This window comes from Bison bison, unplaced genomic scaffold, assembly GCF_000754665.1.
Source record: "Bison bison bison isolate TAMUID 2011002044 unplaced genomic scaffold, Bison_UMD1.0 scf7180017864331, whole genome shotgun sequence".
Lineage (NCBI taxonomy): Eukaryota > Metazoa > Chordata > Mammalia > Artiodactyla > Bovidae > Bison > Bison bison.
Genome location: NW_011494903.1, coordinates 8,495,122 through 8,516,450, shown reverse-complemented (window position 1 = coordinate 8,516,450; position 21,329 = coordinate 8,495,122). Strand labels below are relative to the sequence as shown.

Sequence of the window (21,329 nt, the reverse complement as noted above, 5' to 3'; positions counted from 1 at the left end):
AATATTCTGGGAGGTGGGTCATAGAGGATCCTGCTGTGATGTATGTCAGAGAGTGTTTTGCCTATGTTCTCCTCTAGGAGTTTTATAGTTTCTGGTCTTATGTTTAGATCTTTAATCCATTTTGAGTTTATTTTTGTGTATGATGTTAGAAAGTGTTCTAGTTTCATTCTTTTACAAGGGGTTGACCAGTTTTCCCAGCACCACTTGTTAAAGAGATTGTCTTTAATCCATTGTATATTCTTGCCTCCTTTGTCAAAGATAAGGTGTCCATATGTGCGTGGATTTATCTCTGGGCTTTCTATTTTGTTCCATTGATCTATATTTCTGTCTTTGTGCCAGCACCATACTGTCTTGATAACTGTGGCTTTGTAGTAGAGCCTGAAGTCAGGTAGGTTGATTCTTCCAGTTCCATTCTTCTTTCTCAAGATCGCTTTGGCTATTTGAGGTTTTTTGTATTTCCATACAAATTGTGAAATTATTTGTTCTAGCTCTGTGAAGAATACTGTTGGTAGCTTGATAGGGATTGCATTGAATCTATAGATTGCTTTGGGTAGTATACTCATTTTCACTATATTGATTCTTCCAATCCATGAACATGGTAGTTTCTAAAATCCGTTTAAGGGCAGGGCTCCTTGGGTATGACTCCTGTGCAGTCACCCAGGGCCTCACACTTGGTTGAAAGCTCTGTTCTCATGTCTTAAAACTCTTAATAATTGTATATCTGCACTTATGTCAACCCTGGTTCGATTCCTGGGTCAGGAAGGTCCACTAGAGAAAGGATAGGCTACCCACTCCAGTGTTCTTGGGCTTCCCTGGTGGCTCAGCTGGTAAAGAATCTGCCTGCAATGTGGGAGACCTAGGTTCGATCCCTGGGGTGGGAAGATCCCATGGATAAGGGAAAGGATACCACCCCAGTATTCTGGCCTGGAGAATCCCATGGGCTGTAAAGTCCACGGGGTTGCAAAGAGCCGGACACAACTGACTTTCTCTTTTCACTTGTGCCTTCTCAGTGAAGGCTGATGGGCAGTGGGGCACGTGCACCTGCAGAAGAGATCTGTGATGTGTGTGTGTGCAGCTTCTTGCCAGGTTCTAAGAAATACTCAACCTTAAGCAAAAGGCATAATTTAAAATGTTTTGTTGTTTTAACAAGTAACATTTAACTTAAAAAAGAAGCCCAGTTTAAGAACAGGCTCAGATCAGCTTGAGGGGAAAAAAAAAGAAACAAAAAGTCCTGACCCAAAATCCAACCCAAAATCAGTCAAATAATTACCAAAACTCTGTAAATTTGGCTGATCTAAAATAGTATTATTTCACTTTCTGATAAGGTAATATTGTAATCTCCAAATATATAAAAATACATATTAAACATTAGGTGTTAAAATTAATATATTCTACTATAACCATAGAAAGGATGAAAATAGGAGTAGAATTGTTAAAAATGAATTAAACCCAATTCACTGATGTTTTAGATGAGGCTGAATGTAGTAATGTTTGCTGTATGTTTAGTAATGTTTACTGTATGTTTATGCTCTTTTACTTAAAATGGTTAGGAACTGTGACACTAAATTTGGACTGTCAACTTAAATTGTTTACCAAACATAATTACTTTGACATAATGCTTAAATGTTTTAAAAAGTCGATTTTCAAAGCAAGAGACATAAGTTTAATAAACCTAGCATTTGTCATAATACAAGCAGTCACTGGTCACTGGGGCTCTTTTCTTCCCACCACAGCCCCTTGGCTATAAAATCATCTATCTTAAAAAAAAACACATGAACATCACCGTAGGTAAAATTTAAAATTCAATGCGTTGTTCTTAAGATAATGGACTTATCCCCGTCTCTGTTTTCACGGTTAATGTTTAGGCTGCAGAGTGTAGCCTGGGCTAACTCTTGGCTCTATTGTATAGTATGAATTTAAGAAGTTATTTATTCTTTAAATCTATTAGCATATCCATAAAAATTAGGTCAAAAACTTAAATTTCCACGTAGGATTTTCTTATGGAGTTAAAAATAAGAAAATGCATATAAAGTGTTGAGTGAAGTATGTGCACAGAATAATGATACAAGTTTAATATAAGCTGTTCTCATTGAAAGAAAGTGTTAATTGCTCAGTCGTGTCTGACTTATTGCAACCCATGGACTGCAGCCCGCCAGGCTCCTCTGTCCATGGAATTCTCCAGGTAAGAATACTGGAGTGGGTAGCTATTCTCTTCTCCAGGGAATCTTCCCTGATGCAGGGACTGAACCTGGGTCTCCTGCATTTCAGGCAGATTCTTTACCGACTGAGCCACCAGGGAAGCTGTCTGTTCTCATTATCAGGTAGTGATATGTTTTTCTGCAAAGTAGCAAAAAATGTGCTGCCTTGTTTTAAAGGGCAGCAGTTTATTTTCCCCACATAACAGAAATTTGGGGGCTATCCTCCTTCTATCTCCCTCTTAGCTGTCTGAGCGTGGATGCAATAGGACAGGCAGCAAGAGAAGAGTGAAAGGCAGAAAGATGGGATTGGGGCTGAGGGCCGCTGCATCAAAACCACTAAAATCCTTCTCAGAGGCATGACCCAGTGAGGCTTCCCTCTTTATCCTTTGGCTGGAATTGGGGCTCCAGGGAATACATGTTAGCACGTCTTCTACTTTTCCCTTTTCAATTGTAGAGGAAAGTGAAGGGGAGGAGGGCTGTGAATGGTTTTGAGATGTCCACAAACATCATCCTTATTATTCCATCATTTTCCCTCCATAAGCTATAGATTCCTAGTTTGTGAAATGAGGGCCATATGACTAGAAGATCTCCTGGGATGCTCACCACACTGACATTCTCATTTGAACACTGGGTCTTCATTGCTATGAATGAGCTTTCTCTCTTACGGCAGCTACTCTCTTAGTTGCAGTGAGCGGGCTTTTCATTGCGGGGGCTTCTCTTGTGGCACACGGGGCTCAGTAGTTGTGGTACATGACCAACTGTGGCAACTCTGAAGGTCCTTCCAGCTGTAGAGCTCCCATGGGGGTGGAGAAGCCCTCAGCTGAGACTGCACTGTAGCCTGGGTTCTATCCCTGCCTAACCCCTTTTCCTTCCCTCTTCTTCTGCACCTGTTGAACTTCCTACATGCTAGTATCCGTCTCAGAATCTGTTTCCTAGGGAACATAACTGCAACAATTCCTTAAAGATGTTCCTGAAAGATCCTGTTTCAGGAGATGCAGACTAAGGTCTGACCTCATGTCAGATCCTTCACATTGGCTGGAAACCTCACTGGCAGCAAGCATTACTAGGGCTGAGATATTTAGAAGCAACAACTAAAAAATTAGCCTTAATGAGGAGTTATTTGGAGGTGCTTAGAAAAACATCCAAAATAGGAAGAGAGATTCCAAGAAAGTGATAGCACCAAGATAAGGTCTTTGCCATCCCCTAATTACTCCTTGGAAGGAAAGTTATGACCAACCTAGATAGCATATTGAAAAGCAGAGGCATTACTTTGCCAACAAAGGTCCGTCTAGTCAAGGCTATGGTTTTTCCAGTGGTCATATATGGATGTGAGAGTTGGTCTGTGAAGAAGGCTGAGCACCGAAGAATTGATGCTTTTGAACTGTGGTGTTGGAGAAGACTCTTGAGAGTCCCTTGGACTGCAAGGAGATCCAACCAGTCCATTCTGAAGGAGATCAGCCTTGGGTGTTATTTGGAAGGAATGATGCTAAAGCTGAAACTCCAGTACTTTGACCACCTCATGTGAAGAGTTGACTCATTGGAAAAGTCTCTGATGCTGGGAGGGATTGGGGGCAGGAGGAGAAGGGGATGACAGGGGATGAGATGGCTGGATGGCATCACTGACTCGATGGACGTGAGTCTGAGTGAACTCTGGGAGGTGGTGATGGACAGGGCAGCCTAGCGTGCTGTGATTCATGTCATGCTCAGTCATGACATGACTGAGTAACTGAACTGAACTGAATAGAAGATGAAGGACATAGACATATTTCTGATTAACATAGGCTAATCAAGTCCCTAAGAATCTACATAAATTAGAGTAAGTATCTCAGCTTCTTAATCAAACAGACTTTATTCTTCAATTCCACCTCCATTATATAAGATTCTATAACCCTAAGTTATTGTCCTCTCTGTGACGAAGTTGCTTCATCTCTGAAGCACGGGGATGGGGGTTAGTGAAAAAACATATAGCCACATCTCTTCATGCTGGTGCTCCCATGAATGTGATCAAGGGGAGTTTGGCTGCCTTTTTTTTTTTTTTTTTTGGCTAGGAGAGCTGGTAAAGAAAATGCCTATACTGGAAAATAAGTTGATCTAAATTAGGACTTTTCAAACCCTTTAGGCAGAAGAATTATTTTTCTTTTTTCAAATAAGATCTTGCAAATAAAGCAGATAAAAAAGTCAGAATTTTATGAAGCATAAATTTTATAAGTTCAAGTACATAAAGCTTAAAAATAGTTCAGTAGGATCCAAAGAGACTATTAAGATGAACAGAAAAATTTGAAATCAAGTTTACAGATGGCAGTTACAGACTTGCATGGTTGCAGCATCTAATTTTTTTCTATGGGTTTTTTTGTTTGTTTTCACATGCGTGAAGTTGCTTCAGTCATGTCTGACTCTGCGATCCTATGGACCATAGCCTGCCAGGCTCCTCTGTCCATGGGTGGGGATTCTCCAGGCAAGAATACTGGAGTGGGTTGCCATACCCTCCTCCAGGGGATCTTCCCAACCCAGGGAAAGAACTCAAGTCTCTTAAGTCTCCTGCATTGGCAAGTGGGTTCTTTACCATTAGTGTCAACTTTTGTTTGTTTGTTTGTACAGCATTGAAGAATCTTGACTCTTATATGATATTATACATGTTTCAATGCCATTCTCCCAAATCATCCCCCTCTCCCTCTCCCACAGAGTCCAGAAGACTGTTCTATACATCTTTTGCTGTCTCCCATACAGGGTTATCCTTACCATCTTTCTAAATTCCATATATATGCATTAGTATACTGTATTGGTGTTTTTCTTTCTGGGTTGCTTCACTCTGTATAATATGCTCCAGTTTCATCCACCTCATTAGAACTGATTCAAATGTATTCTTTTTACTGGCGGAGTAATATTCCATTGTGTATATGTACCACAGCTTTCTTATCCATTCATCTGCTGATGGACATATCATATAAGAAACGAATCACCAGTCCAGGTTCGATGCAAGATACAGGAAGCTTGGGGCTGATGCACTGGGATAACCCAGAGGGACGGTATGGGGAGGGAGGTGGGAGGGGGGTTCAGGATTGGGAACACATGTACACCTGTGGCAGATTCATCTTGATGTATGGCAAAACCAATACAATATTGTAAAGTAATCAGCCTCTAATTAAAATAAACAAATTTAATTAAAAAAAAAAAGAAAAATCTTGACTCACACAAATGGCTGTAAATGATATGATAACAGTTTAAAACAACTTGATCTGTAATCTCAGGATATTTCTCAATTGAATTGTGTTGATGGGAGACTTTTATTCTAAGGTCTGTAGAAAACCAAATTAATATGTATAAGTTAATATACTGATGGTTTTCAACATGTTAAAACTCAACATATACTATTTTTTGAATGTAAGCATTATTCCTTACTGCATTTTTAAAAACTAATTTTTCAATTAAATTAATTTTTTAGAAAATGAAATTAGAATCAAACATTTTTAGAAGCCCTGGAACAGAATTTGAAAACTAAAAGGTTTGATGGAGTCTGTATGCTTATTCCAAATGTTTGCATCTATGATGATTCTTCTGCCATTGGCTGCTCAGCAAATCTGCCAAAACTCTGCTGTACATGGAGTTTATCCTCTGGTGGCTTCTAAGGGAAGCCTGGGAAGGTATAAAGTACTCACTGCCTGGCACAGATCGAGTGCTCTGCATGGAGCTGTTGTCATAAACACCACATTGTTGTCACCAAGGATGCCCATCAACTAAGCAAGTAATAGCAACTCTATAGTACAGAGTTTGATAGGGGGACAGAAGTCAGTGTGTTGGTCAAGATAGTAGCTACTCAGTTTAGAGCTCAAATAATATCACAGGAGCCTAAAAGAAAACCACTGAGATAGAGAATGGAGGCTTACAGCCCAGGCAGATGAGTTAAGCAGATGGCACTCAGTATAATTCCCTCACATGGTATACAGAGTCTCAATACTAGTTACAGATGCAAAACAATCACTCCAAAAGTGAATGAAATCTGTTTCTACTTTCATAACTCTCATTTCTTTAATACCTACTTCTATGTTATGCAAAAAGGAAGCACACAATTTGTTGCTGTTCAGTCACTAAGTTGTATCCAATTCTTTGTGACTCCATGAACTGCAGCACCCCAGACTTCCCTGTCCTTCATTATCTCCCTGAGTTTGCTCAAACTCATGTCCATTGAGTCAGTGATGCCATCCAACCACCTCATTCTCTGTCATCCCCTTCTCCTCCTGCCCTCAATCTTTCCCAGCATCAGGGTCTTTTCCAATGAGTAGGCTCTTCACATCAGGTGGCCAAAGTATAGGAGCTTCAGCATCAGTCCTTCCAATGAATATTTAGGGTTGATTTCCTTCAGGATTGACTGGTTTGATCTCCTTGATGCCCAAGGGACTCTCAAGAGTCTTCTCCAGCACCACAGTTTAAAAGTATCAGTTCTTCAGTGCTCAGCCTTCTTTATGGTCCAACTCTCACATCCATGCATGACTACTAGAAAAACCACAGTTTTGACTATACAGACCTTTGTCAGCAAAGTGATGTCTCTGCACACAATCACTGCTTATAAATCAATGAAAAGTTAAGCTGAACCAAATCTTTTTATTCTAAGTCCAGCTACTTGAGCCATCAGAGTCCAGCAGACACAAATCCAACCCTGAATCTGGCAGGTGTGGGGACTCCGAACTAAGCACCTGTCACAACACTGAGGCAGCTATGCCATTTTGGTTCTGCTCATTCAGGGTCTCTAGTATTACTGATGCAACTAGTTCTAACAAAGCAGAATTTCCAAAATATAGGTATAGGTAGTACCAACTGGCTATACCTTTCATCACTATTTTTTTTTTTTGCACCCACATGAGTATATACAAGAGCTTTTCTGTATTCAGGTGCTTAGATCAGCAAGTAAAATTGCACCAAAAACCAAATGACTCACTCCTCTCGAGCATGAATGACACTAAACAATGGGAGACAAGGAGCAGATGTTGCCCATGACAACCAACAGCCATCAGGGTATTTTGGAGACACAAAGTAGGAAAAGCACTTTTTTTCAAAATCAATTGACTGTATCATTTTCCTAACAGTCCAAATATGTAATTTTCATTCATTGGCCGATACCTGGGAGTCCTCTTGTGTTCTATTATACTGGATTTCAGAAACTTAACAATCACACACAAAAGAAATGTGGTTACTTTTCACTATGTTGTTTCAAATTTCCTTAACTCAGGAACATCTTTTCTTTCATTCTCTACTGGAATAACAATGAAAAGCACAGATCCTCTTTGATGCTCTAGTTAAAGGTCAATGGTTTTTCCTCATTTTCAGAAGAAAACGTGTCACTGGTGCTGATTCAGGAGAAACACTGCCAAGGCTGCTGCTCCATTATCCAACTGCACTATGCCCTCATCCTCTGATGTGCCTCCTTTAGATGCTTGATTTTACATTGTACCCTTATGTGGCCCTAGTGGTAAGAACCCATCTGCCAGTGCAGGAGACATAAGAGAAACTGGTTCGACCCCCTGGAGGAGGGCATGGCAACCCACTCCAGTATTCTTGTCTGGAGAATCCCATGGACAGAGAAACCTGGCAGGCTATAGTCCATAGGGTCGCAAAGGGTCAGACATGACTGAAGTGACTTAGCACGCAAGCATGTTGTCCTATAGATACAAAATGTTGATTTCTGGCCCAAAGCTGGCTCTCACTCATTTGCGATCAAGTTTCTCATTCATTTTCTTTCTTTTTTTTTTTATGCTGGGTGCATCCTTTTTTTTTTTTAATTGGAGGCTAATTGCTTTACAATATTGTGGTGGTTTTTTGCCATACGTTCATGAATCAGCCATGGGTATACATGTGTTCCCCATCCTGACCCTACCTCCTTCCTCCCTCCCCATCCCATCCCTCAGGGTCATCCCAGTGCACCAGTCCTGAGCACCCTGCCTCATGCATCGACCCTGAACTGGCGATCTGATTCACATTTTCTACCATCTTGTCTTGCCTTGTGCTTTTCTCCTCTCACTGGGAATTGCTGACTCTACTTAGAATGCCTTCCCCTTCGTTATTGCAGGAGAAAGACGACACATGCTTAAGAATTGTCAACTGCTTCCTTGGAAGACTATTTTGAAATTACTCCACACCCATAATGACCTTTACTGAGTTCCTGTCAAAATTATATTCAGTTCCACACATCATCAGTAAGCGCTTCCTCCTGTGTCCCAACAAGCCCCACATATTGCTTAGTTGTACCTCAGCTGTTTTGAAGTGAGTCATCATGTTTGATAAAATTCTCTTCTAACTCCCACAGAGCTTGGCAGGGAGTTGGAATAGTCACCTTCAACATTTACTGACTGACTTAACCAGGTCAGTGTCTCCACCTCTTAAAATATAAAACTCTTGATGGCACTACTCTCTTTTTTTCTCTGTACTGCATCACAGTACCCTGACGGATAAATGCTTTCTGACAATGGCTGTGGCCCTCGATCTGGAATATTCCATCACAGCTCCTTACCTGGATTAAAAACCGGAAACCAGTGGTAGAATGCATTCCTGTAGGGAACAGTGTCAAACTCACTGCACTGCATCTGCCGAAAAGTGGGTGTGTCCGGGCGACAGGGGTGGATGTTGCACAGGCGATAGCGTTTTCTTTCTCCAGTGCAGTACTTCCCTCCAAACTTTGGTCTACACATGAAACACACAAATTGCTCTCTAATTTCCTTAAAGGCCAGTATTCTATGTTAAAAATGCTCTGTCCCCGCTTATCTCCATTTCTGTCTTTTCTCTTTTTTCTACTGTACACATTCTTCTCTGGCTAACTTTTATGATTACCTCCAATATTTTAGTTTCCTGTTGAGAAACCTATAATGGCACCCTGTGACCATAGGATACAGTCCAGCCTCCTTAGCATGATGGCATTCAAGGCCATCATGATCCTGACTTACCTCACCTGAACATGGTTTCTTCCCACATTCCTTCTCATTTGCACACCGCTCCCGTGATACCAGCTGACTTGTTTGCTTCCCCCCTCCACCCCGCCGTGCTTCTAGATTTCCACTCTTCTCTAAATGTCTACATACTGCCCATCCTTTAAAGACAAATAAATGTTATTTCCATCTCCATCATGAATTCTATCTGAATTACTGCCAAAAGTAACCTCTTTCTCCTCTGGATAACATTTCGTTATCCAGCTGGAGGCACTTTCTATACTTATCACACCCAAAGATAATTCTTTAACCAAGGCAGTTCACAGTCATCAATTCCCTGTATGCAGAACTAAGCACTGTACTTCATAGTTGAGGCTAGGCTTGGTGGTTTCCTATTTGTGATGATGAAGTGATACTCTATGACTTGACAGCTCTCCAATTCATTTACATCTAAGAGCCTTTTATGAGCCAAGCCCTGCTGGGTTCTCACTAGACATCTGACCAATATAAATCAAGGATAGAGTGTCAGCATTGGCTGGTCAGGCACTGACCTGAATCTGTGACTGTATTTTTATTGACCTTCTTCTCAATGAACTTAAGCAAACCAGCTACTGAGATCAGATATGATCACTCTATGGAGTCACCCAAAGAGACTCTATGACAAACTGTAGCCTCTAAGATGGGAGTTAGGACCATTTTTTCCCCCTCAAGCCAAGTTAGGGGATTCATTTCCTCAACAGGAATGTCCTTTTTCTGACAACCATGGATTGCTGACCATCCTCCCAAGAAGGCTAAGGACTGGCAGTGGCTGATACTCAACAGTGACCACAGATCCTGGAGTAAATTGCTTGTATTTCCTGATTACAAAAATGGAAATAGTTTTTCTGATCACATTGAAACAAACTATAAAATAAAGATTTTCTGTAAAACAATTCTACAAGAAATTCTTTATTTTGAATTTTTGAAGCCACAGGAACCTGGTGTTTTAACAAAAAATAAGATTTTAAAACAATTTTGCCCAAATCCCTCAAATGTACACTTACTTATAGGCATGGGAAATGATAAAGATGTCACAGTAACTACCATTTACTGACAAATTTATGTAGTAGTTAGTGTGTTGAGTTATTCATAGATATTAACTTATTAACCTTTAGGAGAAATTACATATATAGTTAGATAGTTTATATGTGTATATATACATGCATATATATATACACACAGTAATACATTTATAATAAAAAGGAGGTAAGATTTAGAACTGAGATACTGATGGAATTGTTTTAATATATATCATTTGCCTTTTAAAATATGTGACTTTTACTGTTCAACACAGACTAATGTAAATTTAGATAAAAGAAGTTTAAAACATTTTCTACTTATAGGAGTCATCATATGTACACTGCTAAAAAATAATACTTAGGAACTAGTATACCAGCAAATAGTGAAATGAAGAATGTAATATATATATATTTGGAAATCAAGAAAACAGAATATTTCACATAAAATAATCATTATACAAACTTAAAATATAAAAAAATTAAGCAATTTGATTAAAAAATTGAAAGCAACTTGTGAAATAACTTCTATGAAATCCTTAACAGGCTAATACAGAACTGTGAGGTTTACAAAATTCTTATCTAAAACATTAAAAATAATCATCCTCAAAAAATGTGCCAAGCTATATATGATTAGTTACCCAAGAGAAGAAAACTATTTTTACAAAATTATACATTCATTATAATGGAAAGAAAGCTGTGTCTTGTCAGTAAAATTGGGTATGATAATCCTCACTGATAGAATGGGGTTATTTAAAAGGACTTAATTATATAATCGTCTAGAGACTTTCACATGGATTGTACTTTTAAAAATTTTTTGCTTATTTCTCCAAATGATGAAATCAGTTTAGTTACCTAAGTTCGAATCCAGTACCAAGCCAAAATGAGACAAAGCAAGAAATAAAAAAAAACAAAACTTTTTTCTTCATGCTCTATGAGTCTTCCTTCTGGCTCTCTTTGTCTCTGGGAACCTACTTAGTTTCCTTGGAGAGCCTTGGGGTCACTGACATCACCCCATCTACAACTGGTCTCCCAGTGCTCAAGGAAGGAAGAAAAACATCTTTGACTTGACTTACTCAGGGTTGTTACAGAGCCTCTCTGCACTCTGGACTCCAGCCCCACAGGTCCTGGAACAGTGGGACCAGGGTGACCAGCGGCCCCAGCCTCCAGGAATGCTCTCTGGTTTTTTGCCCACTGTGATACACTTGCCAGCCATACACCACTGAAAACGGAAGAGACAGGAGATGCATATGTCAGAAAGGTTCCATAACAAGCTGACTCAGGAACCCTCGCAGCCTGAACCGAGTTCTTCCTGATCAAGCAGACTTCCTACAGTCACACATCAGATTTAGAACAAAGAGCATCTCATAAAAGAATTTCCCTTGAAAGTCTTGGGTTTTATAATCAGAGAATTTCAGGAATTAAAGGGAATGTTATGTGCCTAGTTGCAGAGAAAGGAGTATGACTCAAAGTGTAATTGGCAGACTTGCATGCCAGAATGTTAGCTTCCTTTATTAAGAAAATCTTGCTATGGAAAGTGTATCAGCTGAGTATGCTTAGTAACATAGCTGTTCAGTAATATAATTGATTTACTTTCTGATGCAAGCTTCTTATCTTGTTGAGAACCATAACAAATATTTTGTCGACTGGCACCATGATAGCACTCCTCTATAGCCTCTAAGGCAATGGCACCCCACTCCAGTACTCTTGCCTGGAAAATCCCATGGATGGAGGAGCCTGGTGGGCTGCAGTCCATGGGGTCGCTATGAGTTGGAAGCAACTGAGCGACTTCACTTTCACTTTTCACTCTCATGCAATGGAGAAGAAATGGCAACCCACTCCAGTGTTCTTGCCTGGAGAATCCCAGGGACGGGGGAGCCTGGTGGGCTGCCGTCTATGCGGTCGCACAGAGTCGAACATGACTGAAGCGACTTAGCAGCATAGCCTCTATGGGTATTTAATGTTTGCAACAGATAACTCATCCCCTCTGTGAAAAATCTGCTCGTTGCTGAAAAACCCAAGTTTTTACAGAAGTTGAAGTTCTTTCTAATATCAAGAAAAATTTCTGCTCTTCTATAACTCTTTGCATTGTTTCCAGTTCTAGTATTTCAAGTGGCTCAGGAAAAACTCCACACTCTCCCTCTTCAAGGGACTCCCTCAACAACTATCAGTTTAGGAGGGTGAACATACAAAAAGGGAAACAAGAAATGTGAGCTGGTTGTTAGAAATGACCACATTTCACAGAGGATCTGGGTGTGTTTTATCTGCTTGCCTCCTCTTCCTCATTATTTCTGATGACTGTGGATTTTGATTAAGCTCTATGATCTTAATGATGAGTCAGGACATACTCAAGCTACATGAAGACACCCACTAAACACATAAACCCTAGGCCCACACAAACCCAAACTGTGCTCTTGAACAGCATGTATTACTCTGTCTTCAGGTAGTCTGGACATCTAACATCTCTGAGTTCTTGGGTATGGGTAGGACTTTAAGAAATGCAGTCATGTCAGATGATGAACAGGCCTCCCAGGAGGCTCAGTGAGTAAAAAACTCGCCTGCCACTGCAGGAGATGCAGGTTCGATCCCTGGGTTGGGAAGATCTCCTGGAGGAGGGCATAGCAACTCACTCCAGTATGCTTGTCTGGAGAATCCCATAGACAGAGGAGCCTAGAGGGCTACAGTCCATGGGGTCACAAAGAGTCAGACACAGCTGAAGCAACTGAACACGCACACATGCAGATGATGAGCAAGAAGATACCATATGGTCTGAAATTACATCCTTGGAAAGAAGAAGCCACTGACTTGTCCTTCCCAGTGTTCAATATGAAAGTGAAAGTGTCAGTCACTCAGTTGTATCCGAAGTTTTGCAACCCCATGGACTGTAGCCCGTCAGGCTCCTCTGTTCACAGTATTTCCCAGGCAAGAATACTGGAGTGGGCTGCCATTCCCTTCTTCAGGGGATCTTCCAGACCCAGGGATCAAACCCAGGTCTCCCACATTGCAGGCAGACTCTTTACCATCTGAGCCACCAGGGAAGCCCTCAATGTTCAATATGGAGCGGGAGAAAAGGTTAAAGTGAAGGTCGATGATAAGCTCAGCAGATGTTACTGATCACAAACTCCACAAAAGTTCATCAGGGAAAGGTGGGCCAGATGTTGTGTAATTGGAGTGTGGCTTGGGTCTCAGCTCTGTCTCCCTAATTACCTGTCCCAAGTGAAGGCTCAAGAGGAATAGTGGAAGTGGAGTCCTTTCCTCTGGCAAGTCTGACTGTATGATGATCCGCATTCACCCAGAAACAGCTCCTCTCCAGGGCCTCCTCCCCAGCTCTGCCCAAGAACATAAGCCCCCTATCCCCACCTTCCTTCCTCAGCCTGGCACCCCACTGACACCTCACCTTCTTCTCACCACACTGAGTCCCATCTGCAGCAGCGTCCAACTTGGAGCGACAAAAGCCCTTCACCGAGCACCACAGTGTCTGGCAAACATTCTGGAAACCAAATATGAGGCTGAGCTTTTTTGTATTTTTCAAAACTTGCACAAAAGCATTTCTACAATGATGGTGTAATCTACACAGGTTCATCCACATATGCACAATAAATGCTACGGTTGTTACTGAATGAGACTGATGGAAAGTGATCACTCAAGAAACCTCAGTTTAAACTTAATCTGAACATTGTCATTACATATAAACAGTTGGCTGTAAGCCATTCTAGACCATATGGAAATGGGAGATAAAACACATTTGCCAAGAGTTGAATTTCTATTTGTGTGGCATAATATCCACTGTTCAATGCCCTCAGGAAGGGTTCTAACTGTTGCTTCTTGATCTGCATAAAGGTTTCTCAGGAGGCAGGTGAGAGGAGGAGGAGTCTAATATACCCATCCTTTTAAGAATTTTCCCCAGTTCATTGTGATCCACACAGTCAAAGGCTTTAGCATAGTCAATGAAGCAGAAGTAGGTGCTTTTCTGGAATTCTCTGCTTTTTCTATGATCCAATGAATGTTGGCAATTTGATCTCTGGATCAAATAGTTCAAAGGTAATATTAAGGAGAGGTAATGAGAGATGGAATCAGGAGAGCAGTAATAAGAATGAAGAGACAGGACAGAGCCACAGATTCAATCACAGGTTAAATACCAGGGCTTGACTTATCACTTAGATGTTGAAAATAGAGAAGAATGAATAAGGGATAAATCTTATTCCTACCTTGGCCTCTGGAGGTGCTCAGCAACCAGATAGGAAATTTAGGAAAGGGAGCAACTTCAGGGATTAAGTTGGTTGCTATGGTGTCTGCAGGTGTGAATCACTGTGATTCTTGAAAAGCACTATAGCATTTTCTTAACCACCACCCAGTTGTAAAGGATACCAAGGAGGTGGGTCAAAGAATATGAATGATCTCAACTTCAATCCTTCTAGTTACAGACATCTTGCCATGAATAGAAAGTTTCCATTTCTGGGTCTTTGAAAGTGAAAGTTTCTCATTAGCGTCTGACCCCTTGCGACCCCACAGACTATACAGTCCATGTAATTCTCCAGGCCAGAATATTGAAGTGGGTAGCCTTATCCTTCTCCAGGGGATCTTCCTAACCCAGGGATCGAACCCAGGTCTCCTACATTACAGGCAGATTCTTTACCAGCTAAGCCACAAGGATTTCCCAATATTTCCCTGGCCCTCCTTTAGTATGTTGCATCTCGAGCCCTGCACATACCCGCCAGAGGCACCTAGATATCCAACACTTACTTCTACTTCCTGGCAGAAGGTAGCATTGGGGCCATACTGCAGCTGGCATTGGTGGTGAACATCATAGATCACTCCAGGGGCAATGATGTTGGATTTCAAGCCTTTCTTTTGGGGGATGTCATCCAGACAGAACCCCCAGCCTCGGCTGAAAACAAGTGAATAGAAATGAGAGCAGTGGCTTACAATTTCCTTCTAAATGAAAGGTTTAGTTTTTCATTCAAGAAAACCTTCTATTTCTCTAGTGTTCTATGTCCTTTAAGACAACTTTATTTCTACTAGGTCCAAGGTAAGAGTTGTCTAAAAGTAAATACAAATCACAGTCCCACACCGTTTGCTCAGATATGATCTAAGAAATATTTACAAGCAGTGGTAAAATGAAAAAAATATTATATTACCCTCAGTGGGGTATGGTGACAACTTCTGACTTGTCCTAGTCATTCTTGCCAGTCCCCCAGGGACTCAAACTCACTCTTGGGTCATAAAGAGCCCCTTTCAGATGACAAAAAGCTGAAGGAGGGTGGGGGGAGACAGAGTGTTCACCTGGCTGAAGCTGGAGGCAGAACCCACCTGGATGTCAGAGTCAGAGAGCAGAAGCGAAGTTACCTGTTACAGTTACTGTTACCACCCTGACATGACCTATGAGAGGAACTGAGGCTTTTCCAGGTCTTGGGTAGAACTCAAAGTGACTTCCGGTGTTCAGAGCCCTGAGTGAGGCTATGCTGAGATGTGCGGTCACTTACTCCAGGAAGCGAGTGATATAGTCCTTGCTGCACTTTGACCATGTCAGCGGGGCGGGATTGTACTGCAGCTGGCGGGACATGATGTACAGGTGCCTGCCCAAGGGCTCACAGTCGTTTTCCTTCCCGTCATGCTGGATGCCGAAGCTGCAGGGAAGCACGGAACACAAGGATATTAAAGAGGCAGGCATGAAACAAGAGGAAAACCACAGTTCCTCCAAGGTGAAAATAACCCACAGTGAGCCACCTTTGTATAGAAGGCATCTGATTACAAAGTGGGACTTTGAAGTTGGAGGGGGCTAGCTAATTTTCAACTAGAAAGCACAGGAATCACTTTAGGCATAGTTTTGTTCCAAATACACAACCCTGGGAGCCGCGCGGCTAATCCAAAAACTTCCGTTTGGCAGAAAGCTAAAAGCTTCCAGTTTGGCTTTGGCTTTCTATGAGAGTACAGTCAGGAGAACAAATCTTGCCTCCGGCTGTATTCTTTCTCCTGCTGTAGCAACTGCAGCACAAAAGAACAAAACTTCCTTTTGCTTTTTCATCATAATTCACTTGAGAGCATGAATGGCAAAGCCTATGGGAGACTTCGTCAGAAGCTGCAAGCTTGGAATGGATGGATTTCTCTCCAGTATCATACAAGTCCTTCAATATATGGACATTAGGGAGCACGCACAATCTAGTGGGCTCCCCAGGTGGCATGAGCGGTGCAGAACCCATTTGCCAATGCAGAAAACGTCAACAGATGTGGGTTTGATCTCTGGGTTGGGAAGATCCCCTAGAGAAGGGAATGACAACCCACTCCAGTATTCTTGCCTACAGAATTCCTTGGACAGAGAAGACTGGTAGGCTACAGTCCAGGGGGTCGCAAAGAGTCGGACACAACTGAGTGACTAACACTTTTACTTTATCATTGTCTAGCTGGCTTGTTTTCCTTTTTTAGATGAGAGTTTGAGATTTGTCAAAAGTCACAAGCTAGTTCGTGACAAAGCTGAGTGTTCTGCAGATCTCTGTGCTCCTAAATCAGAGTTCTTGTCAGTGTCTCATTCAGTCGGCTTCCTGACCTCCATTGCCAGGGGTAACCAGGTGAAGCAGCCTTGAAAGGCCCTAAAATGCTTATCTGACTCCCACGGCAAGGGGCTGCCTGGGGAAGAAGCTGACTGAGAAGTGTCTGTTTATAAGCCGAGACCTCAGGATCACTGCCAAGATGCTTTCTGAGTCTCCACAAGACCTGTCTCTGTTGGAATCTGCTTTTTGGAAACTTGCAACCTGGAGATCTTGGCTCAACTTTACAAATTTGAACAGAGGAAACTATGACCTTTTACTCTGCTGGTGAAATGCAATTCCTCTGACAGGAAAGCTCATATCTAACTTTAATAAAATCTCTGATCAACATTAGCAACTCTTGCAGAAAAAAGTCTTTGTGGGATTTAGAAATTTTCTTGTATTATTTTTAATGCATTAAGATGTTATTAACTTACTTACGGACTCTGATCACATTCCACATGAATACAAAATTCACAAAGGAGTCACAGAATTAATCTACCAAGCTCTTTAATCACTCAACCACAAAGAATTTAATTCAATGAAAGTTTTTTGTTTTGGGGTTTTTTTTTCTGAGCAGGCCTTTCCCAGGCTGTTGAAAATCCAGTCCTACCCTATTCATTAAGTATTCCACATGTTCACCTGTTTAATAATTAGGAAAAATCTTAAACAAACATGGTTCTAAAAATCGCCATTAATAATGGCTTTTCTAGGATCAGCCTTTCCAATATGACAAGCCAGATGTCTGGATCTTATATACTTTGTTAGTCACTTAATCGTGTTCAACTCTCTGTGATTCCATGGAGGCATTTCCCAGGTAAGAATACTGGAGTGGGTTGCCATTTCCTTCTCCAGGGGATCTTCCTGACCCAGGGATCGAACCCAGGTCTTCTGCATTGCAGGCAGATCCTTTACCACTGAGCCACCAGGGAGGCCTATCCTATATACCGGGTGACTTCAAACCTACCCTCTAAATACATCAGCTCCCCAAAAGCTCATGTTGCTCCATCTAAAGTTCTTAGTTCACTAAGCACTCCCCTCTCCAGCTCTATCACTCCTGCTTCCATGCAACAAAAGGAAAGCAAAGCTGCTAAACAAAGGTTCCTCTGGACATGTCCACTCTCTCTATATGAGGGGGAGTGCTAGAGTCATATGGGATCGGGGTCAGTGAAAAATGAGAGACAGGAAAAATACATGAGGTCAGAGGGACGAAAGGTGTTTCCAAGAAGCTACTTCCTAGCAAGTGGAATGAACCTCAAAAGCAGTTTGGAGTAAGAGCCTACTACAGGCTGAAACAACTCACTAGCTGCTGAATTAGCCTGCTTTACTACACCTTGGTTTTACAATTCCTGCTAGATGGGTTTATGAAAATTACAGACATGAAATAGCAAGCTAAGTCACTGCCTGAATCTTAGGGTATCACTTGGTCAGACATTTCTTGCTTTTTACTATTCATGTTATGGTGGAGTAGAACCAGCAGAGAACAAGAACCATGAAAGTATGAACGTGAGCTTTTCTGACTCATTCAGGAAATACCAATTTGGCATATGCAACAAGGAAAGCTCTATAAGTGAAATAAATGGAATATCCCAATCCAGAAGAATGGGAAATACTGGATGGATGTGGTGTTGCAAGTGTTCATCTCTATCATGATATTTTCATTACTTCAAGGGAAAGGATGCTAGATCTCAGAGAGGTTTTTAAATTTCCTTCTGGAATTCCATCTTCATTTTGGTAATTCACCTATTAAGGGATGAGAGCTTAGGTATGGATGATGGATATAATCTAGGCTTCTCATAAATGGAACTTAAAATTTTTCTCAAAATAAAAATGCAATTATTTAGGCCAAAGCACCAGTTAATTAACTTCACTTTCTATTTTAAATCCTATGCAATCAGTGATGAAATAAACAAGTTTTCAAGATCAATGGAGTATCTTTTTTATTAAACTATAGTGACTATCTTAGAATAGTGGCTTATTATTCTTTTTCTTTTTCTGGCACCAGGCTGTTTCATTGATATGCCCAGTGTTTCTCAGTTTGGTCCACAGCTAGTTAGAACTTTATATCTAAAAAGAGAACTGAATATTTCGGAAGCATCTTGTGCTATAAACAAATTTCTCAGGGTACTCCTAATGTCTTCTCTTCTTCAGTTTTGTGACTTACCGAAGTATTTTTTCTGTCACTCAAATTCAAACTTATATGTCTTTCTTCAACTTTGTCTTTCTTTCCTCTTCTTTTTTGTTTTCAGTCATGCCACTCGGCTTGCAGAATCTTAGTTCTCTGATTAGGGATCGAACTGAGCACCCAACGGTGGAAAAGCAGAGTCCTAACCACTGAACAACCAGGGAATTCCCCAATTTTGTCTTTCCTATCAGTGACCCTAAACTTTTTTGCCATTTAAAAAATAGTGCTTTATTTAGATCAACTGTACGTGGCCCAATGCCCTCTTTTAAAATTTTAATTCATTATATTTACATATTAAATTTAGATTATTATATCATTATAGATTCAGATGCAAGTTGTAAATAAATAAAACAAAGAGGTCCCATGTACCCTTTACCCACTTTAGCCTCATGGTAACATCTTGCAGAACTATAATATGATACCACAGCTAGGATGCTGATGCTGATATAGTCAAGACACAGAACATTTTCACCTGGTGGAATTCCTCATGTTGCACTTTGTAGCCAGATCTACTTTCCAGCCCTCCCCCATCCCCTTCTTAAGCTCTGGCAGCCACTAATATGTTCTCTATGTAGATAATTTTATTATTTCACTAATGCTATGTAAATGGAATCTTACAGTATATAACCTTTGGGGACTAGTTTTTTTAACTGAGCATAATTGTTCAAAGATTCATCAAGGTCACTGCATGTATCAATAATTGGTCCTTTTTCTTGCTGAGTAGTATTCCATGATCTGGATCCATCACAGTTTATTTAACCATTCACCACATTGAGCTGAAACAACCCCTAGGTTACTTCCAGTTTGGGGCTATTAAGATTAAGCTTCTATAAACTTTCATGTATAGGTTCTTTAAATATGAACATACATCTTCATTTCTTCTTGATAAATGCCCAGAGTACAACTGCTGGATCATAAGTAGTATCAGTTTACTTTTTAAAAACTGCCAAAATGAATTGAGGATAAAGGATCCATTCTTTGGACATAAGTGAGCATTTGAGAATGTCTTATCAAGCAAGTCTTCTCCACTTTTCTTCAACTTGGGCATACCATTGCTGAGAATGCCTTGAGCAATCATTTCTCAGTTTGATCCAGCTATATTGCTTGACACTGCTTGACTAGAGATGCTGCTGACAACAGTGACTTTATTCGAGGCCGCAAGGGACAGTCCTTCCATGTACCAGGACTGAGGGTGCCTATACATTTGCACATAAGAATAATTTTCACTTTGCCCAGTTATTATCAACATGCCAATAACTATGGCCTGGTCTTTTCAGTATTTTGTCCTCAATCTTATTTAATTAAAAGCAAGTCACTTACCCTCTCTGTATTTGAATTTTTGATAATTAAGGATACTACACTGTAGCACATTTATCTCCCAGGGCTTTTTGGTAAGGATCAAAGAAATCACAGTACCTAATCATATCTACTCATTTCAGATATAAGAAAATAAGCACAAAGAAGTGAAGGGAATTCTCTAAGGTCAAAATATTGGCTGATGGGAAAGCCAGAATAACCACTCACATGTCCCAACTCCCAAGCCAATACTCTGGTTTAGTACTTTAGGTAAAAGTATTTTGAAAAGTTCCAATATTATATGAGAAAAATGGTGAGAAAGCCCAGACCAGAGAGGTCAGGCCTTAAATAATCTAGTCAGCAGGGCTCTTCCTAATGCCACCTCTTTTTCTGGCTGGACATTCAGAATATGCTCAGTGTTTTGCTTTCTTTCAAGCTAGTGGCCACGTAACAGGTAGGGGTGCGGTTAAGCCATTTATATGACTCCCCACTCTGAGCTTCCACCTTATATGATGTTCTCTCATTACTGGTTAATAAATATGTCAATATATTAAGTTACAAATAAGCTAAGATCTTTCCTCCTGAGAACCTCTGATACTTAGAGAATTCAGAATTCTCAACATTCCTTTACTAAAAATTTCTGAAACCTGCCTTCAATCAATTGATCTAATCAAATTTATACATTTTTGTGACAATTCGGACTTCCTGTTAACTGGTGTTTGTTTGATAGTCTTTCCCAGTTTAAAGCAGTTTTCCATTATTTCTTTTTTTCAGTGTCCTCCTTTAATACACATAAGTACAATGGTGCAAACAATAATATCTAATTCCTAATGTTGGGAGAAGGAAATGGCAACCCACTCCAGTGTTCTTGCCTGGAGAATCCCATGGACAGAGAAGCCTGGTAGGCTGCAGTCCGTGGGGTCGCACAGAGTCGGACACGACTGAAGCGACTTGGCAGCAGCAATGTTGTTGAGAGAAGTCAACGACACAATGTGAAATGTCTGGCATAAAGGAAGGACAAAGAATGTTAAGGTTTGTGACTTTTTAGTGATATTAATAACATCACTATTTCATAAGAACTAAATAGGAATTGGAGAAGGCAATGGCAACCCACTCCAGTACTCTTGCCTGGAAAATCCCATGGATGGAGGAGCCTG

At 40.8% G+C, this 21,329-nt stretch overlaps 1 protein-coding gene across 1 annotated transcript in view; it reads right to left on the bottom strand.

Annotated features, from left to right (window-relative positions):
* Positions 1-21,329, bottom strand: part of ADAMTS12 (ADAM metallopeptidase with thrombospondin type 1 motif, 12) — a 390,158-nt gene that overhangs the window by 139,146 nt on the left and 229,683 nt on the right. Inside the window, exons 8-12 of the mRNA XM_010853830.1 lie at positions 15,651-15,794; positions 14,911-15,055; positions 13,565-13,657; positions 11,244-11,389; positions 8,701-8,870 (exon numbers count right to left, since the gene is read on the bottom strand). Of these exons, the coding sequence (XP_010852132.1) occupies positions 8,701-8,870; positions 11,244-11,389; positions 13,565-13,657; positions 14,911-15,055; positions 15,651-15,794 (698 nt within the window). The remainder of the gene's footprint in view (positions 1-8,700; positions 8,871-11,243; positions 11,390-13,564; positions 13,658-14,910; positions 15,056-15,650; positions 15,795-21,329) is intronic.